The sequence below is a fragment of the Mya arenaria genome, chromosome 12 (assembly GCF_026914265.1).
Source record: "Mya arenaria isolate MELC-2E11 chromosome 12, ASM2691426v1".
NCBI classification, from domain to species: domain Eukaryota; kingdom Metazoa; phylum Mollusca; class Bivalvia; order Myida; family Myidae; genus Mya; species Mya arenaria.
The window spans coordinates 17,742,534-17,760,620 of NC_069133.1; the positions used below are offsets into that span (position 1 = coordinate 17,742,534).

At 36.8% G+C, this 18,087-nt stretch overlaps 1 protein-coding gene across 6 annotated transcripts in view; it reads right to left on the reverse strand.

Annotated features, from left to right (window-relative positions):
• The window catches only part of LOC128211359 (huntingtin-like), a 69,555-nt gene that overhangs the window by 25,243 nt on the left and 26,225 nt on the right, over positions 1 to 18,087 (reverse strand). For all 6 annotated transcript variants that reach the window (XM_052916066.1, XM_052916064.1, XM_052916065.1 and 3 more), the window contains exons 23-39: positions 17,750 to 17,825; positions 16,913 to 17,008; positions 16,017 to 16,138; positions 15,672 to 15,820; positions 13,188 to 13,324; positions 12,562 to 12,678; positions 11,645 to 11,767; positions 10,914 to 11,131; positions 10,541 to 10,671; positions 10,017 to 10,242; positions 8,641 to 8,758; positions 7,579 to 7,682; positions 7,016 to 7,177; positions 6,634 to 6,724; positions 5,347 to 5,547; positions 4,667 to 4,786; positions 178 to 594 (exon numbers count right to left, since the gene is read on the reverse strand). In XM_052916066.1, the coding sequence (XP_052772026.1) occupies positions 178 to 594; positions 4,667 to 4,786; positions 5,347 to 5,547; positions 6,634 to 6,724; positions 7,016 to 7,177; positions 7,579 to 7,682; positions 8,641 to 8,758; positions 10,017 to 10,242; positions 10,541 to 10,671; positions 10,914 to 11,131; positions 11,645 to 11,767; positions 12,562 to 12,678; positions 13,188 to 13,324; positions 15,672 to 15,820; positions 16,017 to 16,138; positions 16,913 to 17,008; positions 17,750 to 17,825 (2,608 nt within the window). The remainder of the gene's footprint in view (positions 1 to 177; positions 595 to 4,666; positions 4,787 to 5,346; positions 5,548 to 6,633; positions 6,725 to 7,015; positions 7,178 to 7,578; positions 7,683 to 8,640; positions 8,759 to 10,016; positions 10,243 to 10,540; positions 10,672 to 10,913; positions 11,132 to 11,644; positions 11,768 to 12,561; positions 12,679 to 13,187; positions 13,325 to 15,671; positions 15,821 to 16,016; positions 16,139 to 16,912; positions 17,009 to 17,749; positions 17,826 to 18,087) is intronic.

The following is an 18,087-nucleotide window of genomic DNA, read 5'->3' on the forward strand; positions in this document are numbered from 1 at the left end:
AATTGAGTTATGGATTAGGTTGAAGGTTTTGCATATTAAACAATGATGCTGGCAACAAAGACACCAGGCCCTAATTTCTCGAAACTTAAGTCCCTTATTACAGGATTAAGATAAGCTCACTATTTTTGTTTCTCAATAATTTGCATTATCATTAAAAAAGATAACAAATTCACCTACCTCTAAACAGAAGGTAGAAAATCTGCAAATATCCCTCTGAGATTCTGACGGCACCTTTGGTTTCCATGGCAACACAGACAGTGATACAAGATATTGCAACAATGACGAAGTCAGACTAAACACTACTTCCACAGAGCTGGGTTCGGAAAAGAAATCTTCTATTTTTTCCACATATTTTGAAGTCCTTTGTTCACGAAGGTCCGAGAAGTTCAATATCTCGTGCGGAACTGGTAATAAATTGATCAAATTACTAATATGCCTCATCAGTGTCAGCTGAGAAGCTTGAAACAGTGGATCAAGTGTCCACTCGACTTGCTGGTTCCCTGTAGCTGGGGCCTCTGATTCCCGGCTGTACTGATGAAGTGAGCGTTTGGTTCCCAGCTGAATACACTCCTCCAATATGGTAAGATTAAACTCCTGAAATCAAAATTTTAATCATTATATTAAACTAAAAACATCAATTGGTTGAAATTAATACAATATCCATTTGTTGAAATTCATACAAACAGACTTCCAACGCTTCTTAAAGCTGCACTCTCACAGATTTCCCCTTTTTCCAACTTTTTTATTTTTTGTCTTGGAATTATCTTGAAATACAGTACAATCAACGAGTTAGACCCACTTTCCGTTTCCCTCCGCCGATTTTTGCGATCGCGGCCAACACAACTAGAGCTGTCACAGGAGTGACGAATACCCCCAAATGCCGCCTGGACACAGGAATGGCAAACCATTCCTTTGAAAAGAGGCCATAACTCCAAGGTTACTGCACACTGCATCTTCTTTTATTTGTTTTATTTAAATCTGTTGAGTTATTTAGAAGTTACACTGCTGACAAGAAAAACTAGCCTTTCATGAGTTATCGTCTTGAAACCGTTTTTCTATTTTTAGCAACAGTGACCTTGACCTTGGCCCCACCAGCCCCAATATCGACCTTGACCTGTATCTTCGGATGTTACACCAGTGTACCAAAAATTATTCAAATCTGTCTAGCCTTTTATGAGTTATCGTCCGGAAACCGTTTTTCTATTTTTAGTAACAGTGACCTTGACCTTGGCCCCACAAGCCCCAATATCGAACTTGACATGTATCTTCGGATGTTACACCTGTGTACCAAAAATTGTTCAAATCTGTCTAGCCTTTCATGAGTTATCGTCCGGAAACCGTTTTTTTTTATTTTTAGTAACAGTGACCTTGACCTTGGCCCCACCAGTCCCAATATCGAACTTGACCTGTATCTTCTGATGTTACACCTGTGTACCAAAAATTGTTCAAATCTGTCAAGCCTTTCATGAGTTATCGTCCGGAAACCGTTTTTCTATTTTTAGTAACAGTGACCTTGACCTTGGCCCCACCAGCCCCAATATCGAACTTGACCTGTATCTTCTGATGTTACTCCTGTGTACCAAAAATTGTTCAAATCTGTCTAGCCTTTCATGAGTTATCGTCCGGAAACCATTTTTCTATTTTTAGTAACAGTGACCTTGACCTTGGCCCCACCAGCCCCAATATCGAACTTGACCTGTATCTTCTGATGTTATACCTGTGTACCAAAAATTGTTCAAATCTGTCTAGCCTTTCATGAGTTATCTTCCGGAAACCGTTTTTCTATTTTTAGTAACAGTGACCTTGACCTTGGCCCCACCAGCCCCAATATCGAACTTGACCTGTATCTTCTGATGTTACACCTGTGTACCAAAAATTGTTCAAATCTGTCTAGCCTTTCATGAGTTATCGTCCAGAAACCGTTTTTTTTATTTTTAGTAACAGTGACCTTGACCTTGGCCCCACCAGCCCCAATATCGAACTTGACCTGTATCTTCTGATGGTACACCTGTGTACCAAAAATTGTTCAAATCTGTCAAGCCTTTCATGAGTTATCGTCCGGAAACCATGACAACCGACAGACAGACCGACAAGCTCACTCCTATATACCCCTTCAAACTTCGTTTGTGGGGGTATAATGATTTAATCGACTGTCCATGTTCCTTGGAGTTTGAATTTAAGGCCCTCGGAGGGTGATCAGTCGACCGAAGAATAACGAACTCAGCTTCCTCGGAGGGGTTAACTCCGTGAAACTCTGCGGACACTAGATAAGAATCTACGCTAAAGTTATATTTATTTTATCAAATTTTCCAACCGATTACGACGGCTCCAGTAAATTGCTATTATTCTTTTTCCTCTGCCCTTTTTGCATGAAATTAGCTTACCACAAGAATGCAGTCGTATTTCACTAGTTGCACATGCATCTTATAAACGTGTTTTTGCTAATGACTGATAAACACATTTCTTCCGAGAAATTCTAGGTTACACATTTTCGGAAAATCAGGAGGTCAAACAAAGTTCACAGCACATGGTTTTGAGACCTTTTTGCCACGTTTTCTGTGGAAAATTCCATTAAACGTCATAGCTATTTTTAACCACCAATAATAAATAGTATATTCTACATTGCAGGGCTTCTAAAAACTGGCAATTTGCCGGTCTGGACCGATTTTGACCAAGTCAGACCGATTTCAGTTTCAAAAAGTGTAAAAAATATCGGTCCGAAATTTTCTAAAAAATTTTTGTAATTTCGGTCCAAAACGACTAAGCCATTAAAAGATATAGAAATTGTAATACATAAACATTCATGGGTCATTCAAACATTCAAAACTACATCCAATGGGTCATAAAAGTGTCTTGGTTACCATGAGACCGATGCCACCAGCTGCTTTTTCCGCTACGCTGATCACTCTATAGCCTATCTGTTAATTAGCAGACGCTTGTAATCGGTCCAATCACGTGTTTTGGTATAAGCAGAAGACACAATTAAACAAACTATGTGTTAATTATCTGCTTGAAGCTTTCCTGATTAAGTGTTAAAATCGGTCCATATTTTCACATGGCAATATGCTATATGTCGTCGTCGATCATTACATGATATCCGTTTGTTGATTACAAAACGGTTAAATTTAAATTGTTATAAAAAACCACTGCTGGTTAAAACGGCTTTAAAGATAAATGCATCTCATTGTAAATCCGTGAAAGCATTAAAATACCGAATTAATTAACGTAATAATATATAGGATATCAACAGCGATAAGCTTGATTAACTACATAGTCTGATAGCTGAGTCTGCCGCTTACGTCATACATATTCTTGTTAGAAACGCCGCAGAACACGATGAGAATCTCATTTGAATTTAACTTGTATCAATGACTATCCGAATCGGCTATGCTGGCTCTAGAGCCCTCTTACAAATTGCCACATCGCAAAAAATATTGACAGAAAAGATGTCGCGAAAATGTATGACAGTTCTTTAAAATCGGACTATTGAACAGGTCTTTCTTTTTTTGAGGGGGGGGGGGGGGGGATTATTTTTTTTTTGGGGGGGGGGGGGGGGGTCGTCGCTGGGTCCACACCGATTGAGGTTCCAAAGTTTCAGAAGCCCTGCTACATTGTATTGATCACGCGCTTGACGTCAGAGGTCATGGTTCAGAATCGTGTAAATAGTCGGCTGCTTTATGATGCAATTACTTAATAGTGAATATACTTTAATGATTCAATGTTTATAATTCAAGACAATATTCAATTGGCGTTTACAGACATAAATACAAATTAAACATTGGCACATGTGAGAATCTTTTATGCTTAACAATGTGCATAAGCATAAAAATAAATAACTTCTAAACAAGAATGATTTCTTGCTTATCTGATTAGACTCGGGGTTCTGCCGCGGGATCATAAAATTGGACGATTCTCAACGCTATCGTTCATATTATACTCGGCGATAAGCCAGCCACTCGGAGGAACTCGGGGGGATTTTAGCGAGGGAAACAGTTTTACCCTCGGAGGAAACCCGCGATCATCAACTTTATCCCTCGGAGTGAGCGAGGAAAGTGGGTCTAACTCGTTGAGTGTACTATATCTGCAAACCAGTGATGAAAGACTGTTGACAAAAGATCAGATTTTCATACTCCATTCCAAATTTAATATTTTATGGCTTAAACCGTTACTAACGGTTTAAGAAAAATGCATAAAACATCAATTTTTGAACTAAAATATAAAACTCTGCGATCTTCTTTTATGTCAACAGTCTTATTTAATTGGTTTCCATGGATTTTCGCAAAACCTGGCTCGTTCCAAGACAAAAAAATAAAAAAGCTGTCAAAACGGTAAATCTGTGAGAGTGCAGCTTTAACAGTTTGATAAAGTATTGAATAAGTCAAACATACAGTCGAAACCTATTGGCTTGATATCCCAGGGACCTGCCAAAATACTTAAAGCCTTGCAAATATAGCCAAGTGGGAATGCTTACAAAAAGTAAAAATAAATCGGTCCTTTACATCCAGTTTCAGCCAACGAGAAAATTGAGCCAAGCGATATTGAGCCAACCGGTTTCAACTGTATGATTTTTTGCAATATTTTCATGCACGTTTATCAAAAATATTGTTTGAAGAATATGTATTGCATTTTTAAAGTCTCCAAATGCATATTCAATGCAAAAACATACCTTAGTCATTAGCACAGCCAGCATGTCAGCATAGCCAAGATTCTGCAGGAGCTTGGCACACTGGGAGGCGTTCACGGTAGACCGGAAACATTGGCACTGAACCAGCCGCATATAGCTCTCCTGAATACATTATACCAATGTGTTGAACATTTGAAATGTATTCATTTCAATTTGTTCACGGGATGATATTAAGTTTGTCTGAATCAATGGATGATTAATTAATTTCTAAACTAGACATAATCCATTTAATACAGAAATTTAAAAAAATTAAGCATTTACAATAAAACATTGATTTTGGTCTGGATTCAAAGGGCACAACAATTTATTTGCAAGAACATAATAGTATCCCAATTTTTTTTCTCATATTATTATTTTTTACTCAACTCTATTTAATTCAATAGTGACTAGTTAGGCCAAAAAAATAACGGTTTGGTTAGGGTAACATCCTTTTCAAAAACAGGTAGGTAGGCTAAGGCATTATGTAAAAAAGTTCTTGTCATCATTCGAGAATGGTGTTAAAGAAATCTTCTGTATTAAGGTTTAAAAAAACATTTTTTTTCTTTACCAACTATTATTTTGTAAGTAGGGTCAGGAAACCCTAAACAAATGTATTTGTTTTAGGCTTTACAAGGCTTTACTTGGCATATCTTGAACTAAAAGCATAAACAAATGACACTTACCTTACTCATTATCAGATCTGCACTGAAGGCCTGCAGTTCCGAGTTACTGGGCCCCATGGGTGACGATGTGTTGTCGGCAATGGAGTCCCTAAATTTGCCCAACAGGGAGAGGAGACGGGTGTGCTTCCTTGTGAGCCCATGGGTCTGCATGAAGGTCAACAGCTTGTCAAGGTCATCCAGGGGAAGCTGCTGAACACGCTCCTGATGATTAAATATAGATAGTGAATTTGTTATAAACAACAAATATATCATAAACGTGAAGTATCGAGTGAGTCTATGAGTCTGCATGATGGTAAAAAAACTTGTCAAGGTCATGGAAGGGCAGCTGCTTGACCGCTCCTGATAATTAAATTAATTTAATATAGATAGTGAAGTCTGCATGATGGTCAATAGCATGCGAAGGTCATCTACGGGTAGCTAGAATTGAAGTAGTTCATTAAGAGTGCCTCCTTGTTAACCTACAGCTTTGCCTAAAGGTCTAAATATTGTCAAGGTCATCCAAAGGCAGCTGCTGGACCCGCTCCTGATAATTAAATATAGAGAGTGTAATTTGTAATAAACAACAAATATACTATAAAATTAATGATTGAGGGGGTCCAGGAGTCTGCATAAAGGTCAACAGCATTCAAAGGTCATCTAAAGGCATCTTGAATTGAAGTAGTTCATTAAGAGTGCCTCCTTGTTAACCTACAGCTTTGCCTAAAGGTCTAAATATTGTCAAGGTCATCCAAAGGCAGCTGCTGGACCCGCTCCTGATAATTAAATATAGAGAGTGTAATTTGTAATAAACAACAAATATACTATAAAATTAAGGATTGAGGGGGTCCAGGAGTCTGCATAAAGGTCAACAGCATTCATCTAAAGGCAGCTAGATTTGAAGTAGTTCATTAAGAATGCCTCCTTGTGAACCTTCAGCTTTGCCTAAAAATCTTAAATGTCAAGGTCATCTGGGAGACAGCTGCTGCCATTTTTAACAAACACCAATATGTGAGAAACCTGACAGAAAATGGCGAAAGCTGTCTCAAAGATGAACTTACAATCTTTAGATCACTGCTAATATTATGTGCAATAATATTACTAGACATACCATGATGTGAAACCTAATTATGCTGCCAATAAAGTTTTTCAAACTCAGAAAAGAACAGGATGACACAACAACAATGCCATAGCAACGCCCACATCTCTACCATTTCTCTTGTTTAATCATTGCACTGACAAGCTAAAATATGATGAGCAGGCATTACATTAAAATCTTCATACTGTACATGAAACTGTTGGTCAACTGACCTGGGGTGATTCGGCCAGCAGCATCTCTACCCGGCGACAGGCAATACTGTCACACGCCCTCGACACTGACAGATGGTGGGTGTTCAGGAACCTAAAGAACACAGATAATTGTATACACTTTTTAAAAACGATATTTATTTTAAAAGAATTTATTTTACTACAATTGTGAAACAAGTTTGTTACACCACTATATTAATAATTCTTCTTTGCACGATCTTATGCGAGAATGTGGTCGTGTGTGTATCAAAATTGAGGAAAGTCATTATCACTGATTATGAACTGTATAACTTGGTGCATTGAAAGTCTTTTGATTGTAATCATTTTGAGGATGGCCAAATGTAAGAAGAATCCAACTAAATAATCATGTCATTTCTTAAATCACCTGTCAATAAGCAGAGTAAGGAGAGCCCCACTCTGTGAGAAGTGCACAGCATCCAAGCACTTCAGGGTTTTCATGACTAGGGCGGGATTTTTCACATCCTCCCAGCGAGTGTGTATTGCCTGAATAAACAGGCTGCTGGCTGCGGAGTTCCGGTGTATTGCACTGGAAAGGAATACAGGTTAATCGATTAATACATTTTTTAAGCATTAATGAATTGAATATATATAGTCTAAACTTGCTATATCGAACTCTTTTATCTCGATATTTCAGTTATGTCGATTTTTTTTTCAAATAATTTGGGTTCAGTTTGACATGCTTTGTATTTCGGTTATATCGATTCTTCGTTATCTCAATGTTTTCCTGAGGTCCCAAGGACTTCAACATAATGAGTTTTGACTGTATGAAAAATTAAGACAATAAAACATTTATTTGATTTATAAATCATTATGCATAATTAATTAGTAGGTATAAAAGACATGCAGTTATATCTCAAGAAGTTTGAAGCTTCACTTTTGTCACAGGGTCCTGCATGATAATGAGGCCCTGATTCCCTGTGTACCCACCTGATAAAGTCCTGTACAGGTTCCTCCAGGGAGAGATCTATCAGGTCTCGTACATGGTTGATAAGCACCCATGTCAGGTGCTCAGAGTCATTCAGGTTTTCACACTGAAATGAAGCATAAAATATAGGTCCACTCACTTTTAAAGCTGCACTCTCACAGATTTACCGTTTTGACAACTTTTTTTATTTTTTGTCTTGGATAGAGCAAATTTTTGCGTAAATATCTGCAAACCAATGACATAAGATTGCTGACAAAAGATCGGATCGCAGATTTTCAGTCCGTAGGAAAATAATGTTTTATGGCTTTAACCGTTACTAACGGTTTAAGAAAAATGCTTAAAACATCAGTTTTTGAACTTGAATATAAAAATCTGCAATCTAATATTTTGTCAGCATTCTTAAATAACTGGTTTCCATGCATTTTCGCAAAAATCGGCTCGTTCCAAGACAAAAAATAAAAAAGTTGTCAAACCTGTAAATCTGTGAGAGTGCAGCTTTAAGGATGATTACACATTTACTATATGTTTACGAATAGTAATAAGTGCAATGAGCAAAAAATTATTCAATGCTATTTTTTCTTCACCCTACAGCCAAACTTAACAATATATACTAGTGGAACTAAGAAATTGCAAGATAAAAATTAAATTGGTTTCTAAATACTCCCAAAATATCATGTTTCAAAGTGTATTAAAATTCTGAAGACAATCAAATGCTTTCAGGAAGATACTCTTATAACTGTGTAAAATAATTGAGGTAAACAGCATGAACATTGAATTACTTTCTGAGTATCCAAGTTCTTTACATGTAAAAATAGTATCTCCTTTAAATGTTAATGTCTGAAGACTAACAAGTTTGTTGATTTTTATCGAAAACTCAATCTAAGTCAGACTTATTTGTATTGCTCAATAACTTCATGCATAATGCTTGATCACCGCATACATAATGGTCGATCACCTCGTGATAATGGTTGAGCACCTTGTGATAATGCTTGATCATCTCGTGATAATGGTTGATCACCTTGTGATTTAAAGTAACAAACAGAAATACTTTTCTATAATCTTACAGCATAATCACAGAACAGGATTAATCCCCCTCGTCGCAGTATCTCGTCATTACAACGATGTTGTACTTTGGTTGCCGCAGCAACATCTCTGTTTGTTGCAGCCTCTCTTTCAGCATCACTGTAAAGATGCAGACATTCAATGGGTAAGAAATTTTCAAACATTTTGAACACAGTGGGCAAATTGTTCATAATACTTTTAAAGCTGCACTCTCACAGATTTACTGTTTTTACAACTTTATTATTTGTCTTAAAAAGAGCAAATTTTTGCATAAATATCTGCAAACCAGTGATAAAAGATTGCTGACAAAAGATCGGATCGCAGATTTTCATATTTCTGTTCGAAAGGTACTGTTACTTACGGTTTAAGAAACTGCATAAAACATCAATTTTTTAACTTAAATACAAAAACCTGCGATCTATTTTTTGTCAGCAGTCTTATATAACTGGTTTCCATGCATTTTTGCAAAAAATGGCTCGTTTCAAGCCAAAAAATAAAAAAGTTGTCAAAACGTTCAATCTGTGAGAGTGCAGCTTTAAAGATAACAATGTTGTTAACTTCATAATTGTTAACTTGTCTTGACTTCTCTGGAAGTTTCAGGGATACATTTGTGATCTGTAGTATTTTTAACAAGAGTTTAGAAATCTGTTTAAGCTATACTTGTTGTTTTTCAATACATAATAAAACATTTTACATATAAACTAAATAAACATTGAAGGTGTTGATCATCAAAGTTCTGGTTCCCGTTTCATTAAAGATCTTAGTCTTGCACTGAAATTTTCTTAGTGTTATATTTTCTTGTGAACTTTAGCCAGTATTAAAATAATCTCAAAATCAAATAAATCGGCCCCTTAACAATTGCTCATACTGATTGTTAAAAATATTTATTTGAATATTCTGCTCCCTTAAACATCAAGGCATTTTGCAGAAACACAAACAATAGGCCAATATAAAATAACTGCAAAATTTTCATCCATTTTTTTTTAAATGGAGGCGGGGCATTTCATTCTTATTTTTCTAGATCACCCTTTCACAATTAAATATGCGTTCATGCTCTGCCTTATTGCAAGGGACCATATACATGCTTGACAAACCACGAACACCATCGCTACAATTCTCCTATTTTACATGGAAATGTTATACATCAACACCATAGGTATGAATAAACGCCATTCTCTGACAATACCGGACCGATACGCAAATACAGACACTAGTACAACAATCTATTTCAGTCAATAAGAGGGGGCAAGAAAAAAGTGGCCGGGAGTGGTTGAAAATCTAGTAATTAATTTAAAGTTGCCTAATGCTAAATGAACAAAACCTATTGGAAGGGGTTTTTTATCCATAGAAGACACTTATGAAGTCTAGTTGGACTCACTTTGTAGCCATGACATATTTCTTGGGCGTCTTCACCACCTCGCTCCAAAATGCCTGGTCACTAAAGTTGAGGAGGATAAGCACATTGCACCACTGGAGGGTCAAGGTCGGCTGACTGTTGCCTAGCAACAAGAACTCGGAGTTGATATCCTGGATACCGTAGAAACATGGGGATGGCGGCTGTCGGATACACTGAATTGAGGCTGTAGCTACACGCCGGAATGACCCTGGACAAGTAATAATATCAATTTATCATAATAATCTTTTTCAAATGGATAAAAATATATATAAATTATTTTTTTAGAGACATCTTTTCATAAACTTTATTTAAACTTGAAATGGCCACTCAATTCTTTTGGACTTTTCACAATAACTGTGGAAATGATCAAAACATCACTTTAACAAAATAAATACAACACATTTTGACATTTTCTAACTCATGAAATGGAATGCCTTTTTTTTATCGATTTGCATAATTGCACTGTACATGTCTTAATGTTAGTTATAATCTATATACACACTTACCTGACTGGAACATGTGAGTAATGTACATAAGTAGATGGGAGAGCTGCTGACACAGAAAGTCACATGACCTTGTCCCCACTTCTGATTGGTTGATCTTACATACACAGCAGCCAATCATTTGCAAGAAGAACCTAAAAACATACAAGTTTAAAGATAAAGTAAATAAAAGCAATTATGTTTGCATAAAGATAATTCAAATTATTTTCTAAGAAATAGTTCTTAGCTTCAAGAGGCCATTTCTAAGGCAGTCCGATACACTTGCTTGTCATTGTTATTAGGAGATTTATGATCGCAACAAGAGAAATTTAGATCCAGTGCAAGATCTCACAATAGCTCTTTCTCTTTGGACATTATCAATCTATTTTTATTAAACCTGGCCATAATTTCCTCTGTCTTCAGTCCTGACAGCAACTGTCTCTGCCCGGTCCCCGCCTGCCCCTCCCCCTGTCCATCAGACTGTCGAAGGACCTGCAGTTGGAGGTTGAGCTCGTGTATCCGTGACAACACGACCTCCTCCTTCGTCTGGGCCATGAGCACTCGCAATATGGCTAACACAAGGCACATCCACAGCTCCAGGCCGCGTACTGAACTCTGTAAATATATATTTAAATTATTATGTGTATTGAAAAACTAAAGCTATCAAAGGAAAGATCAATACCCAACACAAGCATCACATACAATCAGAGAACACCGGCCACATAGTACACTCTGACAACGATATACAAAATAGAGGAAACAAAAGAAACAAATCTGTACAAAAAAATGAAATGCCAAGACTGCTTTATATTGAGTATTGCAATTTAATAGTATCAAAACATAACTCTTCTGGTTTTAAAACACTTGTGATATAATGAAACATAATTATATAATTTACTCCGACAACAAAACAGTTTAAAAATTACAGGACAATTTCATACAAACGTATCATAATTGCCTTAAATGAATTCAATGCAATTAAATGACACTTTTTAACATACTTGTAATAAAATTAAATGTATACATAATATAGAGCAGTCTCTTTTGTGCTGTGATTTGAAATCCTTAAACCTGTATGATTACATGGGGCAGTTAATAAAGAGAATACAAATTGCAAGTTTGACTTACAATATTTGGCGGTTTCATGAGCAAAGTTTTAAGTAGAATATCCACGGGCCTGAACACAATTGGGGCCACAGACTCAAACAGCCTGTGAACAGCATCTAGGGCCACCTGGTCTGGCAACTCTATCTGAAAATCATAAATCGTAAAACATACTACTAATACGTAACTAATACTTATTTCAACCAAACAACCCAAGGGTGAGATGGGGACAACAATTCAACTATGCCATCTCACCCTCGTGTATTTAATAGTTATCAATAATTTCTTATTTTGTACAAATTAGATAGTGACCAAAAATATGCCCAACTGCACATTTACCTGTTGTTAGTTCAGGGCTGTGATGAGTGTTTTTGATCTAAAGTAATCCTTTTTCTATATATAAAAAAGTATCAAATACAGTATTACATTCAGTCTTTGACATCTGTTATTTGGCAAAGGCAGAAAGTGTGTCTGTGATCTGTTAGGACTGCTGGCACAGCCTCATCGAACAATCCTTGCTTTTTTGTATATGTATACATATATTTAAAGATGCTCTCTTACTCCCAATTAAGATTTTCCACAATAAATACAATTGTTTTAATATACCAAAAAAGAATAAATATAGAAAACAATGGTTCTTATGAAAGATACTGAGTTTTATTTGAAAGAAAGGTGCAGAAAACACAGTATTTCTACCTTATAAGATGATAATAGATCACAGTTAATCTTTAAGCACTCACAAATTACTTAAATATTTTTAGCTTTTTTAGCTATTAAATACACGGTTAAAACTTGTAATCAGTATTTAATATTTTCCATAAATGCATTATTAAGTAAGTAGTTAAAAAATTATGCTTGTTAAACATGTGTATGTATTGATTTGTAATAAGAGTGTCACTTTAAGAATTGAATACAGTTTTGCATTCAGTTTTTTCTCTTACCTGTTGTTTGGCAAGAGCAGGGAGGAGAGTGTCAGTAACCTGTCTGGACATACGCTTCCAGCGATCCTCGTTCTCCCTGTGACACTGCTGCAGCACAATCACAAACATGTCGATAGCCTGCAAATGTACAAGGAAACCAAGGGTTAGGTAATAGCAACCAAGCAATGTGGCGTATAGGCATTATCATAACAGCATGCTTTAAGATTTATTGAACTTTAACATTAAAATTGAGAAAAAGTGGATCAAATTAGTAAGAGGTGTTATGATCATGTTTTATATGGTCTGCCCACGGCTATAGGCCGCATAATGGTTTGACCCCAACGCTTGCCACGTGCAGAATCGGAATTTAGAAGCATAAAAGAGGAATACCCTTGTTTTTGGTTGCGGTGTAAAGCCAATTTAGCCCCTAAAAAATTAGGTTTCTTCTTTCCGTCAAAAAGTTAAGATTTAAAGGTCAGGCAAATTTTTGTTTGCAGCTGCGTAATGATTTGCCTATTTTCATAAAATGTTAATAACTAATACACGTTCATGACTGAATTTATTGAAAAATTAAGACCAACAAACTCATTACAATTTCATCTTGACCGAATATTTCTATCCCTAGAGAAACCACACAATATTCTCACCTGATGGAATGATATGAGCCTGAGCAGCATGGATACAATCACTTCTCTCTGTGTTTCTAACTCTTTACTGATGTCAGCCTTGTTGGAGCCCCGTAGTAGGAACAGGTCATGTACAATTGGCTGAAGGGCCGGTATCGCTGGAAATACATAATGTTAATATTTTAGAGCAGCATGGGCACAATCACTTCTCGCTGTGTTTCTATGTCCTTACTGATATCCAACTTGTTGGAGCCTCTAGAATGAACAGGTCATGTACTTTTAGCAGCAGGGCCAGGATCACTGAAACTGAAACTGAAACTATTTTATTTGATTAAACACCTGTTTCTATAAACATATTCAAAGGCGTTTTACAATAAAACAATCATAGTAAAATATGCAAAATGATAAAATGTAAAATCACATTATCATCAAATGAATACGATACACTTTACATTCATCAGTAAAAGACAAACAACATCATGTTAAAAAATAAAAAAACAAAAAAAACAGCAATAGGAAATATTGAGTATTCATGACATAAAGCATTCAGTTCTATGAAACCAGTTGGCACAAGTTAAATGTTACTTATTGCTCAGTAAAAACAGCACCAAAACATTCAATGTAGTTATCATTTAAACAACGAGTAAAAATCTCTAAAGTAATGAGTTTTAAGATTTTTCTTAAAAACATCCAAAGATGGAGACTGTCTAATATACAAAGGCAACTTATTCCATAACGTTGGACCTACTGTACTGAAACCCCTATCATTAAAAGTTTTCCGTTTGTTAAAAGGGGTTGAAAAGCAATATTCTACATTTTTAACAGATCTAAGATTCCGTCCTGTTGACACTGGCTTGTTTAAAAGTTCAGTTAAATAAACAGGAGCATTGCCAATAAAGCAATTATACATTGTACATAAAATTTTAAAATTTATTCTAGCTTTGACAGGTAACCAATGCAGTTTGAACAAAGATTCCTTAGAACTGTCATATTTACTGCGACGTAAAACAAGTTTGGCGCACATATTCTGAATTCTCTGCAATTTCTGTATTTCGGTCTCAGAGATACCATACAAAATAGAATTGCAGTAATCTAAATGAGATATCACTAATGAAAGAACTAGAATTTTAGTTGCGTCCTCTGTCAGATATTTGCGAATGTTTTTTATTCTTAAATAGTTCAACATTGCTGATCTACATTTTGTTTTGACATGAGTGGTAAACCGAAGACATTCGTCTAAATATGCGCCTAGGTACCGTATACACTTAACGTTTTGAATAGTGTCACCAGCAATATCAATGTCTGTGGTACGACATTTATTTAGTTGTGCTTTACTCCCAAATATTATAAATTCTGTTTTGGTAGTGTTCATTTTTAGTTTATTTGTGTTCATCCAGTTGTTGATGGTAACAGCACACTCTTCCAGTTTGGTTATTGCAGTAAGTTCATTAGTTACTAAAGTTGGCCGAAAACGTTTACTAGCTATATGGTCGTCAGCAAAGCCGTAGACGGAAATAGTTGGTGGAATGACATCAAAAAGAGTCCCCGCGTATGTTAGGTAAAGCCACGGGCCGAGACAGCTCCCTTGAGGTACACTGCACTCCAGAGATCGTGGATTAGATTTAGTAGAACCGATTTTTACACAACAACTACGTGGGCGCAGGTACGAGTCGACCCAGGCTAATACGCTACCATTTATCCCATACTGATTTTGTAGAACCTCAAGTAGAATCTTATGGTCTACTGTATCGAAGGCGGCGCTTAGGTCAATAGCAATTAAGGCTGTAACCTCTTGCTTTTCCATACCATCAAGAAGGTCATTAACTAGTCTAAGTAACGCCGTTTCACAGGAATGGTGCCGTCTATAAGCAGATTGGTTTTTTGGTAACAGATTGTGTTCATCTACATGGCTATTGAATCTGAAGAGAGCAGCTTTTTCAATGAGTTTCGAGAGAAACGACAGATTACTAACAGGTCTGTAGTTAGATAATTGTAGCTCTAGTCCTGCCTTTTTCAACAAAGGTCTTACAACTGCTTGTTTCCACTGGATTATCATATTGTTTTAATTGTAAACCTATTACATGTATGTATATTATGCAGAGTACATTGTTAGCCCAGACTTGACAGTAAACACACGGATGTAAAGTTTTAGTGAGTTATAATGTTTCAAGATTTCTGCCCAAGTCACAATGGCCATGACTATTGACCTACTGATTCCAACAAGAGTCCCCTACTGACCATGACCAACATGCATACCAAGTTTGAAGACTGTAATAATAATTAAAAAGTAATTGATCAGAAATGAAGGTGGGATGCTGACAACTTGGATGCTGGGCAAAATATGTGTCACCATACCTCGCAGACAACATGAAAACCCCTGAATGTGTCATTTCAAATTGTAAGTGATAATATATCAGTTATCTTTTCATTTAGCTGAAATGATCTGCACTCTACCTCACAAACATCTGGTAATAACGATTACAACAGAAATGATAAAATACCTACCATGAGTAGTAGGGTCAAGGCCACTTGCCATGATGCCGTCACATAGCTGTATAATCTTGGGCATGGTGATCACGGGCTTACTGTGGAACTTCTCATACGATAACATCACCAGGAAGTTGAAAATATTGGGGATCAAAGTGTCTGATTTCCTGTGAAAACAAATAGTCAAACAAAATTAATATTTAAGATAGTCTTATGAAAAAAACAGCTATATCATTCTTAATCGTAATGTCATGAATAAATGACCAAACATGTTACATCCCATATTTGCCCCAAACTTCAACAATGTATGAGCAAAACAATCCAATGGGATGGATAAGAATGTCTTAATCATGTGAGTCATACCTGATCTGCCCCTCCTCAATGTACTCAAACTGTTTGATGACAAAGCCTATGAAGACCTGGTCCGAGTCCAGCAGACAGTAGTTAACCCGTAGTTGGACAAGCTGGGATAACAGGTCCAGTACCTGGGGTAGAAATATAGTTTAACATATTTCGCAAATCAGATGTTTCTCCTGTCAGGAGCACCCATAGTTTGTTAGTACAGGTCACCATGACCTTAACCTTTGATCGATTAGCCCGAAGATATGTAGGGTCATCTATTGACCATGACCAATGTACAAACCATTGTTTAAAGACTATACACCAAGTCCTTTAAAATTTGTCGTGGAACTCAAACTGCCTGTAATTTGTCTAATAAGAATCACAATGACTTTGACTTTTCACCCCAAAATCCCTTAAAGAGGCATTTGACTTTTCACCCCAAAATCCCTTAAAGAGGCATTTGACTTTTCACCCCAAAATCCCTTAAAGAGGCATTTGACTTTTCAACCCAAAATCCCGACTTTTCAACCCAAAATCCCTTAAAAAGGCATTTGACTTTTCACCCCAAAATCCCTTAAAGAGGCATTTGACTTTTCAACCCAAAATCCCTTAAAGAGGCATTTGACTTTTCACCCCAAAATCCCTTAAAGAGGCATTTGACTTTTCAACCCAAAATCAAAAGGTGTCATCTACTGACCATGATATCAATGTGCAAACCAAGTTTGAAGACTACACCAGGTCATTCAAAATTTTATGATCTGAAATAAAGTATGTAGCCACACAGACCCCTCAAACACCGTCGGACAAAGTAGTTTCTATGTGTCTGCAATGCTTCACAGACGACACAAAAAGAGCCAATTGATTTAATGACATCATGAAACTTAAATCATGGCTTTCAACTTGAAATTTATTGTTACCTGTTGTTGTAGAGGCAGGGAGCTGGTGACCGTGTATTGTTTCAGGGCTTTTATCACCAGGGGCTCAAACAGACGGATGTATGCTGCAATCGCCGTCTGAAATGGAAAACACATCATGAATGGGCTTTATATTGCATTGCTTATGACAAACATATTGTAAATTCTGGTTAATTATTAAATGCAGTGATTCATTTTGCTGCGCAGCCTGAGTCTTATACACATTGTTTTTCCGGAGCTTCCATTATCCCTAAACATGTGCCACCCCAGGTAGTGCAATTTCCATGTAACATGATGTGCAAAAGTCAGCTTTACTGCTAGTTTTAAGGGTTACTGGCAAAATAGCCTACCTTGTCAGCTTTACTACTGGGTTTAAGGATAGCAGGCACAATAGCCTACCTTGTCAGCTTTACTACTGGGTTTAAGGATAGCAGGCACAATAGCCTACCTTGTCAGCTTTACTACTGGGTTTAAGGATAGCCGGCACAATAGCCTACCTTGTCAGCTTTACTACTGGGTTTAAGGATAGCCGGCACAATAGCCTACCTTGTCAGCTTTACTACTGGGTTTAAGGATAGCCGGCACAGTAGCCTACCTTGTCAGCTTTACTGCTAGTTTTTAGGGTAACTGGCACAATAGCCTACCTTGTCAGCTTTACTACTGGGTTTAAGGATAGCCGGCACAGTAGCCTACCTTGTCAGCTTTACTGCTAGTTTTTAGGGTAACTGGCACAATAGCCTACCTTGTCAGCTTTACTACTGGGTTTAAGAATAGCTGGCACAATAGCCTACCTTGTCAGCTTTACTGCTGGGTTTAAGGATAACTGGCACAATAGCCTACCTTGTCAGCTTTACTACTGGGTTTAAGGATAGCCGGCACTTTTCTCTCAACACACTTCTTCAGGTACGTTAGCATTCTGAAAAACGCAGAAGACCAATTACACACTTTCAGTAATCAGGCCACCCCAAACACTGTTATCATGCCAGCCCTGTTGCTAAATATCACAGAATTTTTATAGTAGCCAAATAGTGCAAAAACTCAAAAAACAGGTGTTATAGAAATCAAAGGCCCTTCTGGAGCTGACATGACGCCGAACCACCATCATATATATTTACAACTAATAAACCAATTTCCTAGTCCCATCATTCCCTTCACACACAAAATGAGTAAATGAATGC